We start from the raw sequence: 26,497 nt of genomic DNA, 5'->3' as shown, positions 1-26,497 counted from the left end.
GGTATGTAAGGTAGTTCATCAACTTATCATGGTACTCTCCTCGTAAGCCCCGATTTCATGAGAAACGCAACTACAAGATCATCAATGTTCGCTTTTCTGCCCCCTCAAACCACGATGACTCTCCCTGGTCAAGAAAAGCACCAACGCGGTAGAACAAAGATGGAGATCTTTCCATCAATACCAGTCCCCTAAGATTCTCGCCGACTTGTTCTGGGAGCCATTCACTTCTGAGACCAAGAAAATACAAAGTTTCTTGTCTCCACAACACCTCGTGATGTTCCTGGCTGTATGGGTCGGCGTCAAGAAATAGGTACCCGACCCATTCGTCCTTATAATTAAGCCATCTAGTACCGTCGGAATCTTCACCATGACTGCCTGCATCTCTGGTAGCCAAGCATGGACCCGAAAGGGTTAGAGACCCCGAGATAACCCTCCCGTAAGGATTTCCGAGGGAGTTTAACGTGGTTTCGGCACCAATGATATCCACGAGGCTCTTTCCGGTTTGTGCAAACGCAAAGTCAACGGATCCTTGCACAGATGCCCATGACCATGACGGAGCCACCCATTTCTCTGGCCGGGATCTCTGAGATTCAGGCAGGAAAATGTCTAGTGCCCCTCCCTGCCGCCAAAGCAAACTCCTCTCCAGCTGCTTCTCCCATAGGCCCGCCAAGTAGCGACCCAGCCTATGATTCAGTAATGTGTCAAATTCCCGAGCCATCCCCTCTATTGCAGGAAGTCTGTCTGCTGGGTTGGTAAGACTTCGGGATGAATAGTTCTGCACAAGACCATCCCAAAACGAAGCAGACACTTCTTCTCTTTGGAGCCAGGCTATGTACATGGGAAAAAAAGGTTTCATCTTGATCTGATCAAGCGCAGAACGGGGACAGATGTAATGAATACTGGAGGAGGTAAAAACCAGCCGCCGGGGAGCCAGTTCCCATTCTTGGAGAGCCCATGCCCGGCGGCTGATAGGCTCGTCTTTGAACTTAACGCCGGTGTCCAGAATAACGGATGTGTTCTGGAGATTCTCGTGTGGAGGCTCGACAGGAATTTGGCATCGATGTGCAGCTACAGAAAAGAAGCCATCGCCGGAGTCTGGCGCGTTCGCTGCGACTATTGTGAGGAAAGAGTTCTTGTAGACGCTGGCCATTCTGGCCGACTCATACAACCAATCTTCTTCAGAGTCTTGAAGGATGCATAATGCGTCGATCCATATGTACTGAATATGGAGTCCTTGCGCTACTCGAAGAGCATCTTGCAGACTGAGGGGCAGTGCCGAAGGAGAGAATCCTTGCTGTCGGTAGGCTAATGTTGCCGAAGTGGTTGTGAATGTATTCGATATGCCCCAGCAGTACGATAAGGCGGCGTATTTGGTATTTCTACCAACTTCTGCTGTGTTTTTGATCGTGATAAAGTTGTTAGCGTAATTACTGAGGTCGACGAGTCGTGTTGGTAGTTCTACCTCCCCTACGGGGAAGCAAGCATGGTCCGCTTGGCATTGAAGGATCTCTGTTTGGGCCATTTGCCAGTGACTTGGGACTGATTGGTCTTCAACACAGTCAGAGATGTTTCTCAGAAGACCATATTTCCATATGACCTACCGCTACCATTAAGAAGCCTGCAGCTTATACTCTGTGGTTCTACAACTCGCGGCCCTCGATCCGAGGCATCATTGCCATGTACACACTCTTGCGGCGAGATAGTGCCTGCATCTACTCTTATAAAAAGTAGTAAATACTTCTCGTAGCCGTTAAGGATCACTTTGATTGGTGGTTTGTTGTGGAATCTTTTTTTTGCGGGTTTAGGTCGTTTTGCGAGCTTCATCATGACGCTTCCCTGGCACTCCTGGCCCCCATTGATCGCCTTAGAGCAGAAAGCTCTATGCAATATCATGCATAGACTGCAAGTTTCCCTCGAGGCTGAGATGTCAGCTAAATTGCCCACCATGCGAGACCAATCAAGGTCATCCAGATCCGAGGGTAAACTGATGGTTTGGCAACGGGCACACAACGGTTGCATGCCAGTCAACGCCGCCATTTATGAACTAGACAGATATGGTTCGGAAATACTAGGCCCCTTGTGCCGAATTTATCAATTGAAAGGTCACGTTGTAACTTGTAAAACCGGGTCGGCCAACGCCCAAAGTAAGGTAAGCAAGGATATCCAAAATAGTGGGGGAAGAGAGTTTCTAGCTGGCCTCTTCTGGTAGTTGAGCCCAAGGACCCCACGTTTCTCAGAACGTTCTGTCGTACAGCTCCTAAGGAGAGGACTTAATTTGGTAAAAGGAAATGCCGACGGAACTAACGTGCTTGAACTCAATGAGGCTCAGATGTTGTCGAAGCTTAACGACATGGAGCCTCACCCTTCCATACCCCTCCATACCCCTCACCTCATTTAGGCAGCAGTTCTCCCATCCTGTCGCCGCTCTCAATTTGCTGACATTCTTCGGACTTAGGTCACCGTAAACCCTCCACCTCAAAAATCCTATGTTCAAGCTCTCGGTGATTCAAGAAGCATGCTCCATGCTGATGATTGCGTTTTGGGTCAACTAACACAGACCGCAAGTAGACCTGCGCGTGGATCTGTAATTTTCGAGCCCATCACAGCCTCAGTTACGTACTCCCGTGTACTTTCTCGACAAACTTTTGGACCTGCGCATGATTTGATGTATCTCATTATGCGTGACTGCGTCTTTCGGACATATGATCCGTGCTCCTGCTCCTGCTACGGAAATGATACGCACACCCACAGCTGCTGTGGAGGGTTCTGCGCCTGCTTCCGCAAACTTGTCCTTCACTTCAACGTCTTCGAGTCTTGCGGCGCAGAGCGACGCCTGAATGTAGACGAAGAACCCTTCAAGGTGGCCCTGGTATCCGGATTCATCGGCATCACGTCTGATGAGTTCATCCTACACGAGGTACATCTGGACGCAGCTACTTTACGCAGCGCTTTTCAGGTAGAACTATTAGGAGCCCAAAGGAGCAAACAGTCACTGCGTGGTAAATACCGTTGGGTCCCGACGCATGCGGATCAGCCAGACGAGGAATGTCGTCCGAGAAGTGGGCCGAGCTTAATAGAGAACGTCGACTAATGTTGTTCGCTAAAGAAATAATTGGCCCCAGTCACGGTGCCGGGCCATGAGAATCTCACTCGTCTACTTTACTCACGTGTGTGATTTTTGTCGAATGGCCTGAGATTATCGGAGTCTTTTGTCTTCATGGACTATAATATCAGACCTAGATGTTGAATGATTCCTCGTCGAAAAGCTCTGCTGAGATGAGCGGGTTTAAGTTGTTGAGTTGGAGTCAAGGGAGCAAATGGCCAGGGATACGCCATCGACTCTGACTTGAGGACAAACCACCCAAACATTCCCAGTCCAAGATTCTTACTTGCCAGTCATGAGTATCAGAGTGACATGGAATCTTGTTTTCGTACGAAGCTCAATAGCATTCGAGCCCATGAGTTGGTACGGCTTAAAGGGAGGGCCTTTGATAACCCACCGGCACGCCCACGCTCCTCGTTCGGTGCGCCTCGACGTGTAAACTTTCTCTACATACCGGCTACGAGCTGAATATCTCGGCCTCAGCTAGCTGTTGATGGTGGAGCAGGTGGACCTAGACATCTTTTGGTTGCGGCACGGCCATCTACGACGGTTAGGCAGCAGCATTACAGAAATTTTCACTCTCGCATCGAAGTGGGATTACCCCTATGTTGCGTTGGCTGCCTCCGAGAAGGATACATGTAATCAAGGGATCAGAGTTCTTTACCTCTATTACTTGCCTCTTAAAGACAAGATGCAATCTTAACAATGGACTGGAGGCACGTTCGTGGACATCACTCGCGCAGTGCGCTTGGACCCCTGAACGCGGATGAGGCTATGTTGTGGGTTGTAAAGAGTCCGTCGAGCACCACTGTTCGCTTCATGCAGGTTGAAAATGTAGGATCTTATCTTATGGATCTCCTGCGTCAATGTTAGCCATATATTGCGGTTTAATGGGTAGGACGTTCTTCGCTAGAGGTAGTACAAGGCGCTCTTCAACCTTTTCTACCTTTGGTTGACACTCATCCAGGGCAGCCCCTTGCCCGACCACACAAGCGACCTAGAAAGCCTTGGATAAATGATAGTGATGTTCTACGTTTTAGGAAAATAGTCATTTGATCATACCAATTGAGCGACTACTTGGGGGTTTCTACCTGAACATGACGAAGTCTGGGTGCTTGACTGCCTGCTTCATCGTGTGATACCAGCTTCCGAAGATGTACTAACTTTGGTTGCCATGTCCACTATGTAAGGTTCTGGCAATACAAGTTGGTAATAGCTTCCAATTAATCTCAGTATTCAAGCGACGCGTCATCGCTCAGTTGCACTTTCCTGGTGCCTGGACTTGTCTACCGGCGGCGTCTTGGCGACATCTAGTTCCCGAGATCGTCAGCCCAAATCCATCTGCAGACATCATATCCACAGCAAGAGAATTGAAAATGTCATGGGAGCCAATACGAAAAACTGCGCGAATTCCAGCAGCACAGCCTCTGTGTAGTCGGACAGGGGAACTGAGACATCATGGATGCCATACCTTAGAGATAGCCAACAGATCTCGGAGCTTGATAGCACATTGAAGAGGTCGCCGGCGTGTGTCCACAAGCTTGGGGCGTGATGCGGAGTATACGGCGTACCTGAATTGGCAGTCGCTCAAGGGCGCGCAGTTTGGTTTGGCCAAAAGAGGTATTCACCCCTAAGCATGCATCTAAGTCATTGAGCAGAATGCCTCCCCGTCGTGATGAAGACTCAGGAGGTGGTCCACGTACCAAGGGAGTCTTCATGAGCAGTCAAGAGTTCTCGAGCAATTATGAACACGAGATATAAATCCACGGAAGCATCCCACCATATATCGGCCAGATCATTCAATGCCACAGCTCACTCAATACCATCGTTGAACTCTTCAGACGTTACCATGTTTTCATTCACTCTCAACAGCTCGCTCTCAGGCTCTGACCTGCCACTTCGGATAACGCTTTGCCTTCTTCACTTCGTCCTTGGATCCATCTTCTTCGATATCATACACTGGCTGGCCCACCAGTCCAACAGATCTCGCTTCCGAATACTACGGCTACTTGCCAAGGCTCACTCAATCCACCATCAATACTTTGACCGTAATCTGAGATTCAACGAGCGATTCCGCCATCGAAATATCGTCTGGCATCTATCACTTGAGGTGTCTTGTCAGATGATTGGCAGCACCATGAGCTGGCTTCTCGGGCCTTTGTTCATGCGCAAGGCTTCACTTTCCCAATTCCATGACTTGATCATCATACTCTCCGTCCAAGCCGGTAGAGCAGCCGTAGTGGCATGGAACTCTGGGAACGATTCAAACCACATTCCTTACCCGCGGCTCCCGAAAGACCCTTCCACCTTCTTCGTTGGGCCTGAGTACCATGCCCTTCACCACATCGAACCTCTTGCCTACTTTGGGTCAATGGTGCGCCTGCTCGACTGGTTTCTCGGTACCGGGGTCTCACTCAGGGGCCGGCGCGTAACGATGACGGGGTCTAGGGGAGCCCTCGGCCAGGCACTAGCAAAGCAGCTTCACCTTCAAGGTGTCCGATGCATTCATACTCCCAAATTCGGAGTCGACTGGACGTACGACGATTATTCCTACTTTGAGTCTGTCTTCGCGGACACCGATGTACTCATTCTCGCCCATGGATCCAAGAACGACGACAATGCCCACGAGGCAAACTGCAAGTCCCCCGTCGCTATCATAGAGCTGTTCAAGAAATTTTGCGAGCGGCGAAAACTTGGATTACTGCCAGAAATTTGGTACATCGGTAGCGAGGCCGAGTTTCATGGGGCATGGACGGAAGACATGGAGGCCTACACACAATCGAAACGCGCATTCGTACCGCACGCCCAAAGGTATTATGGAGACGAATTCTCCAATTATCGACACATAGTTCCGGCAGCGTTTACTTCGAGAATGGGACGCGGATTCATGTCTGCTGATTCGGCTGCTAAAGTGGCTCTATGGTGGATTCGTACAGGCGCACGTTACGTTCCAGTTACATACACCGGGTTCGCATATCTCAATTTCTTCAGGTTTAGACTGGGAGGCCTCGCCATTAGTTCGAAAAAGGGCACTACTCGAGGAGCTTCTGAGACATTGCGCATCATTGATGGAGGACGGGCCAAACTCTGGCCTTGAGAAGAGCTATCCAAGGAAGCATACCTGTAGAGACTTCACTTTGTATTCATATTAGTTCTGTAAAGCCTCGACGTAATCTCCAAGACATAGTTCGTCTTCCGTCTTCCAAAATTTCCCTTTTCAGTCATCCTGGAGTTCCCAAATGACTTTCGTAGCCTGAACCCACATCTCAGAAGTCAAGATGTCAGCTGCGGGTCGTCGGCGACCAACGTTTGCGTTTAGTATCCACACGAGGGCTTCAACCACCCACCTCGAGCCCACATGATCGTCTCGTCGCCGCGGCAGCATCAACGGAGCAATTCCGGCTCAATTGGTCTATTAGTCTAGTTGGTTAGGACGTCGGATTCTGATTCAAAATTCAAAGTCAGTTCCTTCCGTAAGCCCAGGTTCGAATCCTGGATGGACCTTTACCTTTTGCTATTCATGATAGGAGTGTAATGAGGCGTCATGTTGTTCAAGTTTTGCCTCTATGATCGTACTTCGGGACCAGTCTCCGGCGACCTACGAGCGTCACAAGGCTGGCATCCTCTAAATCTTTTGCTCTCGCTTGAATTCTACGAGCTCGCGGAGATGATGTTCACTTGCACTATAACTACAATGGTGTTGACAGTCTCATCTTGAAAAACAGCCCCAATTGCCCCGGAGCTCCGACCCTCCGATTAGCAGGCCGGGATGCGGATGTCCGTGACGCATGACGCAGAAAAGTCGGGAGCCGTATTCGGACTGGTGTGCCGTGGTGTACTCCAGACGAAACATAGCACACTAGCTACGAGCTTCAGTTGAGACTTCTATGTGACAGGTTGGTGCTACCATATGAGATGTTTCTCTCGAATCCCGCAGCTTTAGTCGAGCTAGTCATATGCAGGCAGGTTTTGAGTTTACTCGAGGATGGGGAAGTACGGCGGGAAGCACGGCACCTGCTAGGGTAAGGTTCCTAATGCTACCAACATCAGATGAATCTCGCAAAGCTTTATGAACCAAGGTAAGCCGTGGTCAACTCACAACTGGATGTATCCCGAAGTCTCTAGTAGGTAGCTTTGACCAAGATCGACACACTTAACAAACTAGTCGAAGTTGTTGCACAATGTACGCAAGCAATGTTCTTCAGTCTCCAGAAGCCTGCGGGCTCTCCTTTCTCGTCGGAGTCATTCTACATCTCTACGTCTTCCGATTCGGCGAATGGGATCTCTCGGCACAACGCATCATCACGAGCTTCACGCTCGCCTATGCAGCAATTATCGGGGTCATTATGGTGCTGCCGCCTTTCATACCCATGGTTTCCAGAACCTCAGTGGAGGCGACCAGCTTGGCTCAAGTCTCCAAAGCTGCTACTATACTCTTCTCGTCACTTACGACGGGCATCTACACAAGCATGCTAGTATACCGAGGCCTATTCCATCGCCTGCGTGAATTTCCCGGCCCCTTTCTTGCCAAGTTCACGAACCTCTACGTCACGTTCAAGATCTGGAACCGGATGCACCTCCACGAGAACGTGCGAAAGCTACATGAGAAGTACGGCGACGTGGTGAGGATTGGCCCGACCGAACTGTCGATTAACAAGCCCGGCGCCATCGACGCCGTTTTCTTGGACACGGATTGTATGAAAGGGCCATGGTATAATCTGCTTCACCCCATGGTCTCAATGCAGATGGTTCGCGACAAGGAGGCGCATTCTAGACGACGAAAAGCGTGGGAATACGGCTTCACTTCGAAATGTAAGTCATCATGGAGCCGTTGGTAGTAGTGATCAATATCAATACTAGCAGAGACTGACGAATGGCGCGACGCAGCACTTCGCGATTATGAACCCCGCGTCCTCAAGTATACCGACCACCTCCTCGCCGACATCGAAGTCAGCGCGGGCACCAAGTTCAACGTATCCCTCTGGTTCAACTTTTACAGCTTCGATGTCATGGGCGAATTCTCCCTGGGCCACGGGTTCCGCATGCTCGAAGACGGCGTCGCGCACTTTTACATGAACTCGCTGCACGACGAGACCAAGGCCGTCGGGCGCTTTACACACGCGATGTGGGCTCTGCCGCTCTATCGCAAGATGGCCATCTGGAACGCCGGCGTCAAGAAGTTCAAAACATGGATTTCGGGCCAGGTGCAACAGCGGATCCAGAATAAGCCCGAGAGCCCCGATATCTTTACGTGGGTGTTGGAGGATTATGAGGCTAAGAAGGAGCATTCCTTTCAGGATATGCTTAATTTGTACGGGGACTGTATTTTGATTACAGTTGCTGGAAGGTAATGCTTTCGCCTCAAGTGATACTATTTTCTTGTGCAACGGGTTGTTGACTCGTGATAATATTTAGCGACACTGTGGCAGCTGTCCTGTCATGCCTGTTCATGGAGCTGGCCCGACATCCGAAAGAGTACAGGAAACTGCAGGACGAAGTCGACGAGTACTTTAGAGGACATGACAAGCCTGAACATGCCGCCCTTTCAAAGCTACGATATCTTCAAGCCTGTATCGACGAATCATTGCGTCTTCATCCACCTGTACCCTCGGGTGTCCAGCGAATGACGCCGCCAGAGGGTCTTCAAGTAGACGACGTCTGGCTTCCTGGAGACACCATTGTCTTTGTACCGTCATATACACAGTATAGAGGTGAGTCACTCTCAAAACATGAGCAGCAAAGTTGCAGTTTGACCTGTCTCGGAGTACGGACGTGAATTGGTTACTGATAAACTCGCCAAATGATAGACGCCAGGTTCTTTGAAAGACCAGACGACTTCATCCCAGAACGATGGATCAATCAGCCAGAACTCGTCAAGAACGCCTCAGTCTACGTGCCATTCTCGACAGGTCAGTTTCTAACTGGCTCTATTCCCATCAAGTTAGCTGAACGACGACTTTGCTAACTTCACTCTCAAGGACACGACGTATGTATCGGGAAACAGCTCGGCCTCCTCGAGGCGCGATTTGTGACTAGCGCCATCGTGCACAAGTACAACCTGCGATATGCACAGGGGCAAACAGGGGAGATGTTCCTGGAGGGCAACAAGGACACGGGTACGCTGACCGTTGCCCCGCTCAATGTGGTATTCTCGCCGAGGAAAGCGTAAGCGTGGGGGTGATTCGGCGAAGTCGTCTCATCTCCCGTCTCTATATGCAGCTTGCAGAAATTTCCCGGCCAGGGGAGGTTGGTTGTCAACTCATCAGGGTCTCACAGTCCAGCAGGACATGCCGCTGTTGGTTGCATGGGTGCGTGGTTAGTGAGAGGTAGTATGTAGAGTGTGCTATTCTTCTCGTATATGTTCCTTGGCGTAGGTACCTACACCTACCAGTGCTACCTATGTGCAGATGTTTGCAGACTCAACTGCGAGCGTGAGGTTCGAACTTGGAATAATATGATGCGTCGAAAGAGGAATGCTCGCTGTCATGCCGTGCTTACCAACATCGCTGATGAGATAATTCCGAGAGAAAAAAATGCGTTTTAAGCCTTGCCATACGTTGCTCGTATCCGTCGCTCCAAATGCTCCCGACTTGTAACAGGCTCGGCACTTTCGTACCCCTTTCTTCTCAAAACCTCCAAAAACTCGGCATCTGCACCGCCGCCGCCGCCGCCATCCCTCCGGTCCTCCTTGATCGGCGCCAGCACGACATGGCGGTCAGGCTGTATGAACACGGGTATACTCAACCTCGCGACATTCTCGCTCGCTGACCTTGGAAAGGCGACCCTGTGCACCGTAGACCGCAGCCTCCCTGCAGTCCAGAACTCGAGGGCGTCGCCTATGTTGACGACGATGGCATTGGGGATGCAGGGGACGTCAGCCCACGCTGCGGGCTTGTTTCCTCCTCCTCCTCCTCGCAGGACTTGAAGCCCGCCCTGGTCTGAGGGCTGGCGGAAAAGCAGGGTGAGCGAGCCGTAATCGGAGTGGGCGCCCGCTCGGATATCCTCCGAGTTGGAGATTGGGGCGTCGTCTGGAGGCGAGGAGGTGGTGGTGGATGATGAGACCTCGGATACCGGGGGGTAGTTGATGAGACGCATACGACAACTTTCGCCAGTATGGGCCTTTGATAGAAAATCTCTTGGCATCTGAAGTGAAGAGTTTAGTTAAACCCACCCCTCATTTTGATGGCTCCTTCGCAGTAGGATGTCATATATAACACTTAGGTGACAGCACTCACGCCTAATCCAACTGCAAGTCCTTCCAAAAGAGTCTTTGCGAGGTTGTCGCAACCCGCAAAAAAGGCCGCCATTGTCTCTCGCCGGGATTCCAACTCGGTTGGAAGCAGCTGCGTCGTTTTACCGGGGTCTGATAGGTAGAAGGACTCTTTAACGTCGCCTGGCCCTGCTCCCGAAAGCCTGCGCCACCCCACAAACATCAACATCTGAGCGTGATCTCACTGTTTCTTTACGAAAGTAGAAACACAATAAGCATGGAAGAAGGGGCTGAGCATAACATACGTTTCTTCTCTCATACCGGTGTAACCCTAAGCGAGATCAAACCACCCAGTCAGCACCGCAAAAGATTAATCGCCGACCATATCCGCCCAACAACATGTACATGAATCCATACTACTTCTACGCCCTCTCGTCCTCGGTTGCTGAAAGAGAGAGAAAGAGAGACGGGCAAGAGACAAGACCATTCAGGCGAGACGTAGAATACAAAACAGGAAAACTTACAAGATCACCGCTGCCGTTGGCGTACGCCAACTTCTCTTCAAGGGGTGAGCTGAAGAAGGTCTGGGCAAGAGCAAACATGTCGGCTGCGACGTCGTCGCGCAGCTCGTGGCCAACAACGTAGAAGAAACCGGGATCCTTGCCGACGCGCATGAGGTCGGCCGCCAGATGCTCGACCGCGTCGAAGGACCGCAGGTCAACGACTGGTAGCGCCGCCTCCGACTCCGCCGCCGCCGCTGCGGCCGCGGTCATGGTTAGCTCGTTGGTTTTCGGCGCGCCGCGCAGACGCGCAAACCGGGGTTTGTAAGACGGGGGGTGTTGGACAATGGGATTCTTGTAACACCCTTCTCGTTCTAGAACAAACATGAGGATTACGCGGGGGATGCAGATGTGGATAGTGGGTTTTCAGTACAAGCAGGAAGCGTTTGTGGTTTCTGGTAATATCGCGCGTAATATGGCTTCGAGATTTTTCGTCCGATCCGAGTTGCGCGCCCCCGACAGGAGGCAAAGAAGCGCGGGTATAAAAGTATGCAGGATGAAATGAATGATGCATGCGGCATGGGCGAACGCCACTTTCACAGCAGATAGCGATAAAAATTGTCCAAGCTCCTTGAGTTAAGTAGCAACTCTTGGATGTGCATTTTCCCTCTCTCTCTAGCAGAACGAACCCCTCTTCCGACGGACCGACCTCGAGATAACCTCGTGGGGAATCGGGGTTTCCGCGGCCTCGGAGGCGGTTAAAGCTGTAAAATCAGAAGAAACAGCGGCAGATTCTCCATCGCAGAGCGCCGCCCATTTTGCCTTTCCGTCTCTCTTTTTTGCCCGTCTTGAGAGGAGCCCCGCCGCGGGGAACACACGTGGGCTTGCTGGGTCTCGGGGTCCTCGAGGCGTTCGACGGGCCAAAGAGAAGGAAGGGGAGAGTGACCGCCCGTACAGACGCCAGACGCAACACTAAACTGGGTTAATTCCTCTCTTCTGGAGAATGGACGGCGGGGCCGGGGGGTTCAAGGCCGCGGTTGACGATCGATATGTGTAACGAAGAAGCGGCAGTGCCCGCGCGTGTGGCCCCATGACCGGTCCAGTTTCCCATGCAGAGAAAGTCTTCGCAGAGAACGACGAAACAGAATGCAGAGATAAGAGCAATCGTGATCTCGATTCTCGACTGAAGCCGTCAAAAGTCATGTCTCAAAAGAGGGGTCCATAGGTGATGGAACGGGCGATGGTGTTGCTCGAGCCAATCGCGATTCGTCGCCATTTCCCGAGCCACATGAATTTTGCGGCCGAGACAGCGAGACAGTGGCTGTTGAGCTGTTAAGCTGTAGAATGCCAGAGTGCCAGAATGTGACAGTTCCCTCAACTTTCCTGTTTACTGCGATGTGCGAGATACATACCACGATAAAGAGGAAGTCTGATTGGTATCTGTACGGAGACGATGTCTGGCGATGTGCTTAAGTCAACGCAGCAATGGTGTGGGAGCAAGCAATGCAGCCTACTTCTCCGAAGACTTACATAGTCGACATCTGAGAGGGAATCAGGTTGACGACCCTGTCTTGAATGTCTCATATGATAGGCCTGCGTCGGTCCGCTCTGCTCCAACACGCCAAGCGAAATTGAAGAGCAAACAAAATCCCATTCCCCCTTGCCCATCCAGATCCAACACGTAATAATCCTGCTTTCGTACCCACAAGGTAAGCACAGGAGGAAAGAAAAGAGAGAAGCACCCCCGGCGTGAACTAGAACCCGAAAAAAGACCCTTGCACCAATTCTCTTTCCCCCTCCCTACCGAGAGCCTGGTCCGCGCCCCCTTCTGCCATGGGCTCTATCCACATTCCCATATTTTTGGGGCCAGGGATCATCGTCACCGCTGCAGGTTCTGCATGGCAGTGGAGGGGCGGGCACGTCGTGGATCGTGAAATTGACCGCGCATCCCATGAGGGGAAGAGCCCGAAAGGGACGGCGGGAGGGGGGCATGTTGTTTGAGTCTAGGTTCTCTTCCAACTGCATGATATCAAACGTGATATTTATCGTAAACCTGGAAGTTCAGCTTACGAAGTATTACATGGCGTCCCCTCTAGCTTCTACAAACCTTGCCTCTAGAGTCTTCCCCCTCCCAAGTTTGACCCCAACCATATCCTCCCTTTCCGCCATGGATGTTCCCGTAGCCTCCGTCAGCTCTCAAGTCCCGCTATTCGTAGACCGAGGTGCTGATATCTTGTTTCAAACCACTGGAGCAAACCCGGTCGCCCATCTACACTATAGCGCCGGGATGATTGGAACCCCCTGAAGTGGTATCATCGGTGAAAGCTGACCCTGCACTTGGTCAGTCAGGGCATCACAGGCGCACCCTCCATCATGTACGGCAATCCATACACAGTAAGGTAAGACCACTTTCCTCTGGCTCTTTTCTTTTTCCTCTCCTGTCAGCCTGTCGGTGGCCCGTTGTGCAAGTCGCTAACCACGCCTCTGGGTTTTCTGTCTCGCCCACTTGCTCAACCCTTTACCCGGGACAGATTCCGCGTCCAGCATCCAGCTCCTTCAGACCCAGACTCCCGGTACTCCCAAGTCCCGTACGTAGGCATTGAACATGAATTGAGGACGCTCGAGAGATACATATATCGCCCGTGAAGGACAAACCAAAGTTCCAACCACACTGTGTTTCTACCCATTGCCCTGCCTCCTCTTTTCACTCCTAATTCCCCCTCATAGCCTCCAAGTTTTTAACCTTTGGCCCGTTACGCGTTGCACGTAACTGAACACTCCACGATCTGTGCGACGTAACTAAGCTTTCCGTACGAAACTCTGACAAGCTGGACGCTAAGAAAAAATCGAACCAAACAAAAGAAAAAGGCCCGCCTCAGAATCGTCCGGTCCGCTTACAGTCTGGCCTAGCGCCCTCGCCGTCTCCCCTTTCTAGATTTCTCCCGCACCGCCTCACTCCTAAGTAAGGTCCGTCTCATATCTTTATTGAAAGAGGCCGGACTCACTCAGGAACCCTACCTACTGTACTGGCCCCCATCCCATCCCGTTTCCTCCTGAGCGGGACCCTTCTCCAATCTTCCCGCCCTCCACATTCACCCGCCTCTTGGTCCCCGTCCTTTTCTTGCCAAACGGGCGGGCATACACACCGCAGTAGTTCGCAGAGCAGGCGTCACGGCGTACATCACGCATTCCTCAAGTGAACACCACCAACACCTTACAGCAACCCGCTTCCTCAGCGGGACATCCCGGCAGTGAAAAGTTGGAACTAGGCAGGGAACTAGCAACAACAAGCTGCTCTGATCATCGACAGTGTCCAACGGTGCCCTTCTCGGGCTGAACCCCCCAAGCGGCACCAAAACAGCCAAGATGACGACCGCAACGGCCCTCCTCCGCCGCGTCCAAGTCCCCCGCGAGACGGACGTGGCAACGACGGCCTACATGAACCGCGACACCCGGCCCCTCCCGCCCTCCCGCCGCACCTACGGGCCCTGGCAATTCGTCGGCCTCTGGGTCGTCACCGGCTCCTTCAACATCGGCGGCTGGACGACGGGCTCCTCCCTCATCGCCCTTGGCCTTAACGTCTGGCAGGCCATGCTGACCGTCATCATCGGCCACTGCCTCGTCGGCCTCATCTGCGTCCTCGCCGGCGGGCCGGGCGCGAAATGGCACATTGGCTTCTCCATCCTGCAAAAGGCCTCCTGGGGCATGCGCGGCGCTCTCTTCCCGCTCGTCCAGCGCATCGTATTATCGTTTATATGGTACTCTACCCAAGTCTACTGGGGCGGGCAATGCGTACGCACCTTCATCGCCTCCATGGCCCCGTCCTTCAACAACCTCGACACGCCCCTCGCCAACGGCACAATGACGGTGGCAGACTTCATCGGCTTCATCATCTTCTCCCTCCTCTGCCTCCCTCTAATCTATATCCGCCCCGAACGCTACCACATCCCCTTCGCCGTCGCCGCCTGCACCGTCATCCCCACCGTCTTCGTCCTCTTAATCTGGTGCCTCGCCACAGCCCGCGGCGCCGGCCCCATGCTCCACGACATCACCTCCACCGCCGGTGTCCAGCAGGCAACGGGCTCCCACCTGGGCTGGATGCTCGCCCTCGGCATCTGCACGAACATCGGCGGCATCAGCACCCACATCTTCTCCCAGTCCGACTTCACCCGCTTCGCCCGCCGGCCCCGTGACCAGCTCGCCTCCCAGCTCGTCTTCGTGCCCGTCAACACCATCCTCGTCGCTTTTGTCGGCATCGTCTGCACCTCGTGCGCCGCCCAGCTCTTTCCCAAGACCCAGGGCACGCTCGTCTGGGAACCCTACCGCTTCCTCGACGCCCTCCAAGCCCACTACGACAACAGCGCGGGAGCCCGCGCCGCCGTCTTCTTCGCGGCCCTCGCCTTCATCTTTGCCCAGTTCGGCATCGCCGTCGCGGAGAACGCCCTCTCCAACGGCATCGACCTCTCCGCCCTGCTGCCGCGCTACTTTAACCTCCGCCGCGGCGGGTACCTCACCGCAGCCGTGGCCTTTATCATGCAGCCGTGGCAGCTCCTCAACGGCGCAAGCAAATTCCTCACGGTGATGGGCGGCTACGGCGTCTTCCTAGGCTCCATGACGGGTGTGATGTTTGCAGATTACTACCTCGTCCGCGCGCGGCGGCTGAAGCTGACGGACCTGTACGAGGCGAGCAGCCGGAGCGTGTACTGGTACCGCGGGGGCGTCAACTGGCGCGCCGGCGTGTCGTGGACGGTGGGCACGTTCTCCCTGCTGCCCGGGTTCGTGCAGCGAGTGCAGGATCCGACGGTTGAAAAGGCGGGGTGGTCGCACCTGTACTACCTCGCTTGGCCGTTGGGTTGTACCCTTGCCGTGGTATCGTATTGCCTACTGCATGTTGCGTTTCCGATTCGGGACCCTCATGCGGTGGACGACGCGGACTATTTTGGTACGTTTGGGCCGGCGGAGAGGCCGGTGCTAGACGGGGAGCAGCTTCCGTCGTCGTCTTCCAAGGCGTCTGATAGAGATGATTCGACTAGCAAGATTCGTGAGGAGCCCGATGAGAAGAGGGTGTGAAGGGGGGTAGGTCTTTTGAAGGAGGTGTGTTATGATCACGAGCCAGCTCTTGTCGTTTTCCTTGTTATAGCGCGCGGGATACCTTTTGTTGCGTATGCGGTTTCTGTCCGAATAGAATATGCCATGATGGCACTAATGACTTACCATCAATTCTGTCGTCAGTTCAAGTTAAGTGAGGTGAAATGTGACATGTCGGAAGAGGCGATGAAGCGGCAGCCTGCCGTCAACCCAATGTGTATGTTCCATTCGACCCATCATGAGCACATAATTCCAAGAAGGACCTGTTTTTCGTGCTAGATGTGACGGTTCATCTGCAAGTCTTCCTAGCGTTGCTGGTATAGGTTGCAACTCACACTCCAAAGGTGCATAGTTCACACCACCAGAATGATAAGAAGTGAACATGTTCAAAAGAATGGGGTGGGTGGCCATCATGCACACTTATTGGATTCGAACCACCACTCAATCAATACCCTGGTTTCTACCTTCAAGCCCATAGTTAGCCCATCAATCCACATTGCGCCAATTCATCATCTCGCCTCGTGAATCGTGACATCCCCCTCCTCCACCATCCCGCGCCATCATCCACTTCAAAGAACCTTAAAGAACCTCCCCCTGCTCAATCCCATTCATATAGATAGCGCAAAAGAGGGCAAAATGACCCAAAAGGGTCAACCAGATTCAAATGGGTCCCACATCGTACGAGCCTTGCATGGAAGATCGTCCCCAAGTGCCGATGCGGGAGACAAGAAGAAGCAAAAGACGCGGTGTTCCACTGCACAAAGGCGGGGTTGTTGGCGGATGAGCTGCTGAATCCATAGATGAACCGATTCGGAACCCAGCGATTGCGACCAGGGCTCTTAAACGACTGTCCGCTTCAATTGCTGAAAGCGGCATGTCAATAGAAATGAAAGCTGTCTATAGAGTGTCAATAACGTCAAAGGTCAGGTTGATAAATGGCAAAATTCATCCCGTTTATGCGCGTCGGGTCGACATACTAATACCTAAATCCATCATTATCCCGACGACCCTTGCCTCCTCTTTGTTCTCTCAAACGCACAAACATCATGGCGCCGGCAATTGATCAGCCCGTGAGGCTCCTATGCATCATCCCTATATCAACAACAGGCATGACAGACGACCTCACACGTATATATCCCTCCACGGCAACCCTCCAAATTACCTTTTTAGATGGCCGCGACCTCGATGACTGCCCCCCGTGCATCGAGAACCACGCGCAGGCCATAGCTTCAACCAACGCAGTCCTCCCCCGTGCCATAGAGTACATCTCCACCCAAAGCCCGCATGCCGTCCTCATCTGCTGCTTCTCAGACCACCCGCTGGTGTACGCACTGGGGGAGCGCTACGGTGACGAGGTTCCCGTCACAGGAATATTCCAAGCCGCGTTACAGGAAGCCACAGCAAGTGGAGGCAAGTTTGGCATCATTACGACATCGACCTCATGGGAACAGCCGTTGAAAGACTCTATTGACGACCTCGGCTTCGGGACGTATTCAACTGGCGTCGCAGCGACTGGCTTGAGCCCGCTGGAGCTGGAGAGCTTGGATCGGGATGTCGTGATCAATCGCATTGCTACATCTTCGAAGCCTTTGATTAATAACGGCGCCGAGAGCATTATCCTCGGCTGTGCGGGTATGGCGGCATTGGAAGACGATATACTCTCGACTCTTCCACCTTCGATCAAGACGATTGATGGTGTTCGTTCAGGGATGACCATCTTGTCGCGGCGGGTTGAGGAAACGGCTTTAACCAAACCAGTGCCTTCTCTCCTCGACCATACCAAGACTAAGACTGCGGTAAGCAGGATGGAATTGATGAGGGACAGGCAGCAGATATCGTGACGTAGGCAAGGCCCAATGTGTAAGATCAAGGGCTGGTAGCCACTATAAATGATGTTGATATATTCATATGGTGATAGATCTGGCAGGAAGCAACGCAAAATCAAGTCGTCCCCCAGCTCTCAATTGCGCCGGCCCAATCGATCTCCGCCCCGTCGTTGAAGGCATTGTTCCACATGTTCCCGATGAAATCTGCTTGAAAATTGTAAAATGAAGTATTTGGTAACGCATATTGCTCAAGAAACCCTGGGTGCTGCTGCTGTGGTGGCGGCTGGGCCATCAGGTCCATGACCCGTGGGTCATTCGTTATCTCGGGCTGATGGTGCATGACCGGCGCTACAGATACTGCCGGTACTGATGTCACTGTTGGTATTGCCTGGCTCTGTCGAAGAAGTATCTCTTCTAGCTTGTGAATATACTGAAAGATTCGTGCGCCTGCTTGGCTTGCTGAAGGAAGAGACGGGGCGAGGCTCTGAAGAAATGTGGCCATGGAAGTCCTGACCAGTCAGCATAGGTATATGACAATAGGTATTCAGGCCATAACGTACATGACTTCGCGAAGTTTGTAGTACTGCCAGTCAACCAACTGGCGGGCAATGAAGCTGCTAAGCAGGTGGGCGACTCCTGCCAACTCTTGCAGCTGCGTAGAATATTAGCACGGCATCGGTCAAGTAAGAGAGGAGCATACCATGGGATATCCGATTGCCCGCAAGTACTCCACCGGCACTAGAGTAATCTCTTGTATTAGTTCAAGCGCAGCACCACAAGCATCTTCGAATTTGTTGTGGCATGCGAATGCCGCCATCCGGAGTAGCTTGGAGTTGAAGTTAGCCAGGGGACCATTTGTCAAGCAAAGATCCGAACCCACCTGAAAGGTACAAGCGATATTGGCCACTTGAAATCCACATAGGTTTGCCTCCACGTCTTTGGACGCCGGATAAGCGCTGGTGGCATATAGAGGAAGATTGCTCTTCTTTCCGAGAACTAGTTGCAACATGTCGTCGATGTTTGGCATAAGTGGTTCGTGTTGGATTGGACCTCTGTCGAGCGTCTTTAGTCGATCTTTGCGCATTCGGACAATGACGTGTTCCAGAACGCGATACAGATCGGTGATGTAGTTCCAGCCGGTGAGCCAGCTGCCGTGGCTGAATCGGGTCTTCTCGGTCTGCCCTGATGCGTCTATAATTCCGGCTAGGCCGTCGACCTGCTGCGGATATGCAACAGCGCATTGTAGTTCGGGGCACCGAACCACATGGCCGTCGATCAGGGCTGCATGGACTTCCAGACGGTACATTGACCAGAAGAACTGCCGCCTTACATGCTTTTCCGGATATGTAAGATTCGAGGGCCAGCGCGCTTCAAAATGGAAGGTGTGCTGAGCTACTAATGTGTGATAACGGCCCATACACTCATGGAAGAGAGGGTCGTCCTTGAGCTGTGTGGCAGCCAGGGATAAAGTGCCAAGAACCTGTAAATACTCAAAGGCTTCGGAACTGCGGATGTCGCGATTTCTCTCCGGAATCGCCCTTTCTGCATCCTGCATGTAGGCCTCGTGATGCTCAGGGAGAAGAGGAGTGGGCGTATCCGGGTTGAACAAGGCGCCATCTCTGACGTGACACGAACTCAATGCGCAAATGGCCATCAGCCGGGCGAAAGAAGCCCTGCTGGACGACAGACTGGTTGCCTCCCATTCCTTGTGTAAGGACACTTCGTCGAAAAATGGAAATCTTCAGCCAATGTTAGCTTATTCAATGTAGCACAAAAGACGCAGACCAAAAAGGGACGAGGGTGGGATGAACGCACACTGGGTATACAGTGTCGAAAAAGATGACGATGAGCCGATAGATGAGGGCCCTGCTCCCGTGGCGGCTCTCGTCGTAGAACCACCTGTCGCCATCGGCATCGTCAAAGGATTGAGACTTGTTATTATTATTCACTGAAGACGACGGCGACGTCTTTGATTTGACACCTCGCTTGGCTGCAACACGGTTCCATGTGCAGGTCGCGCCGTGTTCGATGCAGGTCAGACAACTTGGCGTGCCGCCAGGACTGGCGACGGAGGCGACCCCGCCTCCGTCGGGCACGGGCTTGCATTTCCGCCCTCGACGATGGCAGAAATCGCAGGCCTTTGTGATGCGGCGACGCTTGATGCTGGGCTCGCTGTGCCGTCTGCTATCACCGTTTAGCAGATCGTCGTCTTCCTGTTTCTGGCCCATGATTCGAGCGAGCGCTGGACGCGTCGAATCTGGTCACGGGAGTCCCATCCGGCGGCGCGATGGCGAGGGACAATGGGTAATCGGGATGTTTGGCAGTGGATACAATATCCGTACGGATATCTTTCTCACACGAGGGAAAACAGGTCAGGGAAAACCGGGTTAAGTTTTCCTACTGTCTGAGCCACGGTGAGGGGCCGCGCACCCCAAGGAATCCTTCTCTGTCCTCCCTGGTACGGTTGACGGATGCGCAGATCCACCGTCTGGCCACACGTGTGCTAATTGCCGATGAAATGGATGGATTTGCTGAAGAAATGCAGGCCCGATCTCGGATACGTAGATGAATGCGGTCCGGAGGGGCACAATCGGCGGGAGGATGCCGTCTCTGTGCAACCTCGAAATGGGGGCGGTTTTTCTGACCGAGCTGAAATGTGCTGGAGGAAACAGGCTTTGGCGGGGGTTTTTTTCTGCGTTCTCCTTCTTTGCGTCCGAGGAGAGATCGGAAACATCAAATGTAGAATGATATGAGGAGAACACACGGGCAGATCGAGGTTGAAATTGACACGGCCGGGAGAGTGGTGGAGGTGGAGGGGGGGAGGGGACGTCGGGTGGACGTGGACCTGGAGCCGCGCCCCAGCGAGCAAACAATCAGTCTGACTAAGCCGATACGTACTCTTTCTTTGTGGCACACGCAGGGACGGGAAAGAAGGAAAGAACGCTGCGAGGGAAGGTTCGCGGTGGGTTGTTTCCTCCTTCGCGCGATAAGGTAACATCGACCCGCGCCTGCCTCCCGGTGCTTCTGCCTTCCCCAATCAGCCAAGATCACGGGATTAAGGTACTCGCGTACCGCTGTACCTCGTGTTGTGGCCCAACCTGAGCTTCCTGTCCATTTCACGAGCGGCACTTCGGTACGTACTCGCCGACGGCGCAGCCAGAGGTGGCTGTGCCGCAGCCACTGATCGCATGGCACCCCCGTCACAGTGTCCCTTTCTTTGTTCCTCAATTTCAATATTTCATCTTTCCAACACGTTGCGCTGTTGGTTCTACAACGCATCTCTTATCCCCCCGGATCAGGCCTGGAAATAAGCCCGGATTCCACCCCCGGTTCTGCAAGTGGACAGATACGGCCGTGGGGGTGGTTCAGCTCACCTCACATCTTGCTTCTTTCTTGGTATTGTCCATGAAGATGTCAACCCAACTTGAGCTTTTGACCCTTTGGTGTCGTGTCGTACTGTCTGCGCCGACTGAGACACGCCAACGTCATGGGATTTGTGGCAATCCCGAATTATCGAGCTCCCATTCACTGTCAATATCCGAGCTGATCAAACAAGCTCAACCAAGACCGCCTATCAGTCAGGCGTAGAATCATCTAGACGCCTTTGCGGGAACCAACGCCAAGTTTCATCTTGAGACCAACACTCGAGTGGCGTCGATCACTTCTTAGCACAGACATAGGCACAGGCAAGACATGCACAGACGATGGAAATGTTTGTGGGGTGGAGTGATACGGCAGGTCCAGCCCGAATCTTGAATTCTAGCTCCCAATGAAATTCCATCGCCCGATCTGCTTGTGTGTTGGCTGCGATGACACTTCACAACCAGCGCCATTTACTACTCACTCAAAGAAATCGCACACATATAATTGGACTACCAATTAGTCAAGTTTGGATATCACATGGTCACAGAGATTCAGAACATTTTCTTTCATGCACACAATGGTTACGTAGCATGCCCCTCCAAATTCCCTCTTGGCACCGAGTGTTCTTCAACCAACCAGATAACCAGAAAATAAGAAGCTGAACATCTCTCCATATCCCCTTGCTTATTTTATGGGGCAATCTTACAACGATAAGGAGCGGTCAGGCGCGATTTCTTGCCCTGCCAGTATGCGCAAGCTGAGTCTACGTCGTGCAGGATGTTGACCAAAGCTGAGCAGGGAAATAGAACATGGGCGTCAATTCTGGACCCTACGCCGTACTTGGCTCGCTTTGACCTTGGATCAGTCTAGTGTGCACCCAGGTATGGCGAAATTCCAAATCTGTATGAAAAATGCGACTAGATACAATCAAGATCGAATCCGCCTCATTTTCTCAGTTCTGAAGAGAAAAGAAAACGTCTTCTTTCGCAGTTGCCGCTGGTTCCCATCATATCTCTTCCAGCCATGCAACCTTACTCGCCTCTTCTCACATACCCTTCTGGAAGCACCGAGAGTCGGTGGCAAGGGCGACTCTAACATGACCTCAATGCCGCGCTTTGGACGGAGGACGCATTGCCAGTTCAGACAAGGTCTGAGTAGGACGGTACCAACTGGCCGGTAGATTCTGATTGAGTTTCGACATTGATCTTATTCTTACTTGTATCACAGTGACGATGATGATAAGTTTATCTGACTTTGGGAATGGTCAAAAGGGAACATTGAATGAGAAGTTCACAGCTTATTTCTTCTCAGGCATTAGCCTACGCTGGGGGCTTCAAAGTCAGAATCTGTTGGCGTCTTCATACAACGAAATATGTAAGTACTCAACTTACCATCTGGATCCAGAGGTATTTCACCGACACGGGAATCCTTCGGAAAAAAGACGCGTCTTCGCAGTAGAAGAGAAAAAAAATCCGCCACCCAGGCTTGTATTCCCTGTACATTTGTCGATAAATTTCGAAACAAGTCTCATTACCGTGCCAATCTGCTGTATCTGACCACACAGCCTGGCCAGTTGACGCATTGGATCTATCTTAAGCGTTTTAGGCCCTCTAGCTTACAAGTTGTGTGCGACTATCTTCATCCAGAAATGGTTCTGTAATCATGACCTGAAAAGAGAATTGATGATGTGCCAGGTGAGAAATCTGTTGCCCAAGCCTTGCGCAGTAGAGCAATCAGATACCACGACATCTTCCTGCCCTAACCAAATCGTCGGCATACAGTCAGCATGGCAGGGTCTTCCGGTCTGTATGAAGCCACGTGCCATAATCGTATATCAAATTGCGTATGTGTATGGAAGGATGAAGTCGTGAGCATAGCCCATGAGTCCTCCGTTGGTTGGAAGTGCATCAGGCGGAAGAGTCGTTCGCATGGTCCATTCGCCTTCTAATTGCCCCTTATCCGCCTTCAACCTACAAGAAAATCAAGCGAAATATTCAGAGAGCAGCTCATTTCCATGACGATACTTTCTTTGACGTGAAAGACTAGAACGCCAGATCGCCCACTTTCGGGCAGCAAAAGGATCAAAGTTAGACTAGGTATTCGCACTCACTTGTTAAGCCATTGCAACCAAACCTCGGAAATATTGATAGCTCGGACGAGCAATATCATTCATCGCGGACCTGGCCGCCAAGAAAGCCCCTATTGTAACCGTGCCAGGGAGTGTGTCCTATTGGCTTAGCGAGCTCTAGACTTACACTTTGCCTGTCTCATCAATGTTACATGGGCAAATCCTTTGCTGAGGCGCATACATACCTTTTTTGACTGCCGCCAGTGGCCCCTGGGCGCCGGGCCGGTGGGCAGCAGCTCGGCTCGAACGGACAACTTCCCCTCTTCATCGGCTAATAAAAAAGAGCCCAAACCATCCCGCTGGCAGCTTGCCGGATGCTTCTGAAGAGGAACGGAATGTTACATGGCTTATTTTGTTTCTATGAGACTCACCGGGTCATCGGGTCATCGGAGGTATTCGATCCTCTTACTCCAACCATCCCACTCGACTTGGTCGGTTTGCATATCGTTGCTACAATGAGGTTAGGCTTTTGAACAATTAATACAGCACGAGGAGTATAGACCTATGCAGATTCTTTACATACGATCGTGATCTCAATTCTGGTTTGAAATAGCATATAAACATAAGTTACTAACCAGTGAAACTGGTACCGGCAGGCTTTTCGGCTCGGGTCAAGGAAGCTTACCCCACCGGGAGGCTTGTGTGCGTAATGTCGATCCTTCTTCTTTTCGGATGACGAATGTCAGCCTAAACAACAGCAGAATTTGAGCTTCCATATAAACCTCCCGAGAAAAACAAAGTTAGGTTTCAAGTTGTACATGAGGAAGAAATCTAGCCCGGAACTTGATCTTGAATTTGCTCGCCAGGCTCAAAATCGTTCTTGATCAGAAGAACTCTACTGCGTCGACTCTACCGTTACTTGCGGGATCGCCAAAGGTCATCTGGACGGTGATGCCTCTGAAATGAAACTATGAAAGTAAGAAACCGAGAAGACTGCGCTTTTACAGCTTTCGAGCAGTGGCTATCCTTATGGGCCTGACTGCCGTTCCCACTCTCATGAGACCAGACAGAACTATTTGTGGCACCGAAATGTAGCTACAGGCCTCATCTAGACGCTGATCCAGCATGCTTGAGGTGCATTTGTGGTCAGTTACCTACCTAGTCCATGAGCAAACATGCCTCAGGATCCGGTATTCTCGTTTCTAGACGCTTGATCATGGTCGAGATTACCTGTCTGCTGAGATACACAAACTTCAGCAAAATACGATGACTGCCCAAACTTGAATCAGAATGAGTTGCAGATTATGCCTGCTCGTAGAGAGCTATTGTTTCGCATGAGAATGAAAAGTATGTTCTTGGAAATGATCTCGGAGATAGTCTTGCCAAAGCTATGAATCGAGCTATGTTGATTATTGAATCACACCGACATCTGTTGTGCTGATTACAACACGTTGTGTGGCAGAACGACGCTGATGGAGTAAGTAGGCATGGCCATCCCTGACCCAGACTGCAACGGTCACTGGTCGGTTCGGAAGCTTCTTTACAGTGTATGACTCCTCGATCCACTATGGAAACAGCTGGGAGCAATTTACATGTTTCTGACGAAAGTCTAGTGCTCAAAACTCTGCAGCTTCGCAACTACTTTGCGATGGAGTCATTGAGCAGAGCGCGCCTACGCCCAGGTGTCTCTTGGGTACTCAACTGCCTGCAGCAGTGACTTCAATTTTCCATTACCCTAACTCCGCGACGGCCTCGCAACTACTCCTTTGAATCAAGAGGGGATCCGGTCCCGCATTTGACCATGGCTAATTTTTCGACTCAAGAAAAGAAACCTCCGGTCAAGATTTCAAAGGTGAATCATGACCTCCGTGAAACACAGTCGGCCACGGAGTGTCTCCTCAACATCTCTAATCGGCCTCGTCGACTAATTGACCCCGAGGCATCAAAGCTCGGCACCGCTACACTCCCCGGTAAAACTCGGCCACGTGTACGCCCTACCAAAGCCGGCCGAGAAAAAGTCTCCGTGCGCCTATCACCTACCGCATCTCCCATTCGACTCGGCACCTCGAAGACCTTGTGTTTAAAGTTTCTCGTGTCATCTGTGCTCCTCGAGACACAGCTGCTCGCTCGACGCCGAATGTGACAAGGTATCCCCAGCCGCTGGTAGTCCATCCAGCGATCACACTGCCCGTCCCTCGGTATCTACGACCTGTTTACCCGCCAAGGCTGTCGTTCTGCCTCGCAAGTCTGCTCGGTCTCGCTCGCTATCGTGTTTCATGGCACCGCGCGACACGTAACGATGGGATTGATTATACGCCCGTCATGAACTTGGCATAATGCGTGCCGTGCGCTCTTTTTTCCGTTTGTAAGGAGTCCGCGGGGTTTGTTTCTAGCAATGGTTCTATTATGGGCCTCTAGACTTCTTGGCCTCCCATGTTTCCTAGCGATAACATTTGGTAGGCACCCATACTCGTATAGAATCCGAGGGTTTTGGACTAGCAAGCCAATAGCTGGGATATGAGTACGGTCTCTGTTGTGCTAGGCCTTCTTGAGCCCTGCGTCCCTCGGATCTTTTGGGCGCAGCTTGTAAGGTTCAATGGTGCGGCCGTCTGAACAGCAGCAAGAATTCAAGCTTGTCCAGTCCCTTGAACTCTGTCCTTGAGTTAGCAGACAATACAGATGGTGCGACGGCATGCATGTACCTAAATGCCTCTTTCGCGGTGTAATGATCCCACAGAACTGGTTGAGGCTAAAAACTTTCGCCGAGTAAAGTTCGTACCTTGCAGCTATTGAAGTAGACATGATGCTTGTTCGACTACCTACACGACTTTACGGACTTCATATCGTAAAGCTGGCTCCGGTATATCGGATTCGTATTATAGCAAAAGATGGTATTCAAAGAGAGAGGGGTACTCGAACTCATGTTGGCACAGACGCTGTCGGCGCTGTAGATCGGCAGGGAGTTCACAGATCATGGACTCCTGGCCCCCAACTTGGCATCTCAAGTGCCATAACTGGGAAGAGATGGCACTGGCGTCCCGTCAATAAGATGCTCTGATATGAGCAAGTTTCGAAAGTGCTCCTGATCGACTTGAATGACGGGCGTGGGGGCCCTACTCTAGCCGAAGAGAGTGATGCCAATGAACATTGGACCAGTCACAGCGCTATGAACTAGTGCCTCCATTCGGCCAGACCTCGCAATGACAGTGCAATTTGATTAATGAGGCGAGACCGAGACCTCTATCGTAGAACTGGGTACGAATTGGTTAGAAGAGTCAGATGGATTCTATCCTAAAGGCTGACTTGAGGTGAAGAATAAGGTTGTGCCGAAAGGTTGTT

The 26,497-nt window shown here is 52.0% G+C and overlaps 6 protein-coding genes across 6 annotated transcripts; 3 read left to right on the top strand and 3 right to left on the bottom strand.

The window, feature by feature from the left end:
- Nucleotides 1-70: 70 nt before the first annotated feature.
- Nucleotides 71-1,522, bottom strand: HER10_EVM0008235 (uncharacterized protein; the record flags this gene model as incomplete). The annotated part of the gene is made up of 1 exon (XM_035477765.1): nucleotides 71-1,522. The coding sequence occupies one exon, from the start codon at nucleotides 1,520-1,522 to the stop codon at nucleotides 71-73; it is 1,452 nt and encodes a 483-aa protein (XP_035326257.1).
- A 5,762-nt stretch (nucleotides 1,523-7,284) lies between these two features.
- HER10_EVM0002581 (benzoate 4-monooxygenase cytochrome P450) lies at nucleotides 7,285-9,272 on the top strand (the record flags this gene model as incomplete). Its single annotated transcript, XM_035472287.1, has 6 exons — nucleotides 7,285-7,725; nucleotides 7,762-7,915; nucleotides 7,991-8,450; nucleotides 8,519-8,814; nucleotides 8,911-9,012; nucleotides 9,082-9,272. 6 exons carry the CDS (start codon nucleotides 7,285-7,287, stop codon nucleotides 9,270-9,272), a joined length of 1,644 nt encoding a protein of 547 aa, XP_035326094.1.
- A 371-nt stretch (nucleotides 9,273-9,643) lies between these two features.
- Nucleotides 9,644-11,086, bottom strand: HER10_EVM0012673 (uncharacterized protein; the record flags this gene model as incomplete). Its single annotated transcript, XM_035482063.1, has 4 exons — nucleotides 9,644-10,246; nucleotides 10,339-10,516; nucleotides 10,619-10,644; nucleotides 10,838-11,086. The coding sequence occupies 4 exons, from the start codon at nucleotides 11,084-11,086 to the stop codon at nucleotides 9,644-9,646; spliced, it is 1,056 nt and encodes a 351-aa protein (XP_035326381.1).
- Nucleotides 11,087-13,404: 2,318 nt separating this feature from the next.
- On the top strand, nucleotides 13,405-15,977 carry HER10_EVM0008376 (NCS1 nucleoside transporter). The gene has a single exon (XM_035477901.1). The coding sequence runs from the start codon at nucleotides 14,180-14,182 to the stop codon at nucleotides 15,881-15,883; it is 1,704 nt and encodes a 567-aa protein (XP_035326262.1). The 5' UTR covers nucleotides 13,405-14,179; the 3' UTR covers nucleotides 15,884-15,977.
- A 970-nt stretch (nucleotides 15,978-16,947) lies between these two features.
- On the top strand, nucleotides 16,948-17,742 carry HER10_EVM0002765 (Asp/Glu/Hydantoin racemase; the record flags this gene model as incomplete). Its single annotated transcript, XM_035472461.1, has 1 exon — nucleotides 16,948-17,742. One exon carries the CDS (start codon nucleotides 16,948-16,950, stop codon nucleotides 17,740-17,742), a length of 795 nt encoding a protein of 264 aa, XP_035326099.1.
- Nucleotides 17,201-20,555, bottom strand: HER10_EVM0003665 (uncharacterized protein). The gene is made up of 5 exons (XM_035473331.1): nucleotides 19,543-20,555; nucleotides 18,608-19,466; nucleotides 18,428-18,553; nucleotides 18,288-18,379; nucleotides 17,201-18,236 (listed from the first exon to the last, which is right to left on the bottom strand). Exons 1-5 carry the CDS (start codon nucleotides 19,953-19,955, stop codon nucleotides 17,843-17,845), a joined length of 1,884 nt encoding a protein of 627 aa, XP_035326124.1. The 5' UTR covers nucleotides 19,956-20,555; the 3' UTR covers nucleotides 17,201-17,842.
- Nucleotides 20,556-26,497: the final 5,942 nt, after the last annotated feature.

This window comes from Colletotrichum scovillei, assembly GCF_011075155.1.
Source record: "Colletotrichum scovillei strain TJNH1 chromosome Unknown Contig00012, whole genome shotgun sequence".
Classification (NCBI taxonomy): Eukaryota; Fungi; Ascomycota; class Sordariomycetes; order Glomerellales; family Glomerellaceae; genus Colletotrichum; species Colletotrichum scovillei.
This window is presented reverse-complemented; position numbering and strand designations above follow the sequence as displayed.

Bases quoted from the DNA above. Each gene is read 5' to 3' on its own strand.
- HER10_EVM0008376 (XM_035477901.1), top strand. From the start codon at position 14,180: ATGACGACCGCAACGGCCCTCCTCCGCCGCGTCCAAGTCCCCCGCGAG.
- HER10_EVM0003665 (XM_035473331.1), bottom strand. From the start codon at position 19,955: ATGGGCCAGAAACAGGAAGACGACGATCTGCTAAACGGTGATAGCAGA. The intron at 18,554-18,607 runs GTGGGTTCGGAT...TTCAACTCCAAG, and splicing joins ATATCGCTTGTACCTTTCAG to CTACTCCGGATGGCGGCATT. The intron at 18,380-18,427 runs GTATGCTCCTCT...TATTCTACGCAG, and splicing joins GGGCAATCGGATATCCCATG to CTGCAAGAGTTGGCAGGAGT.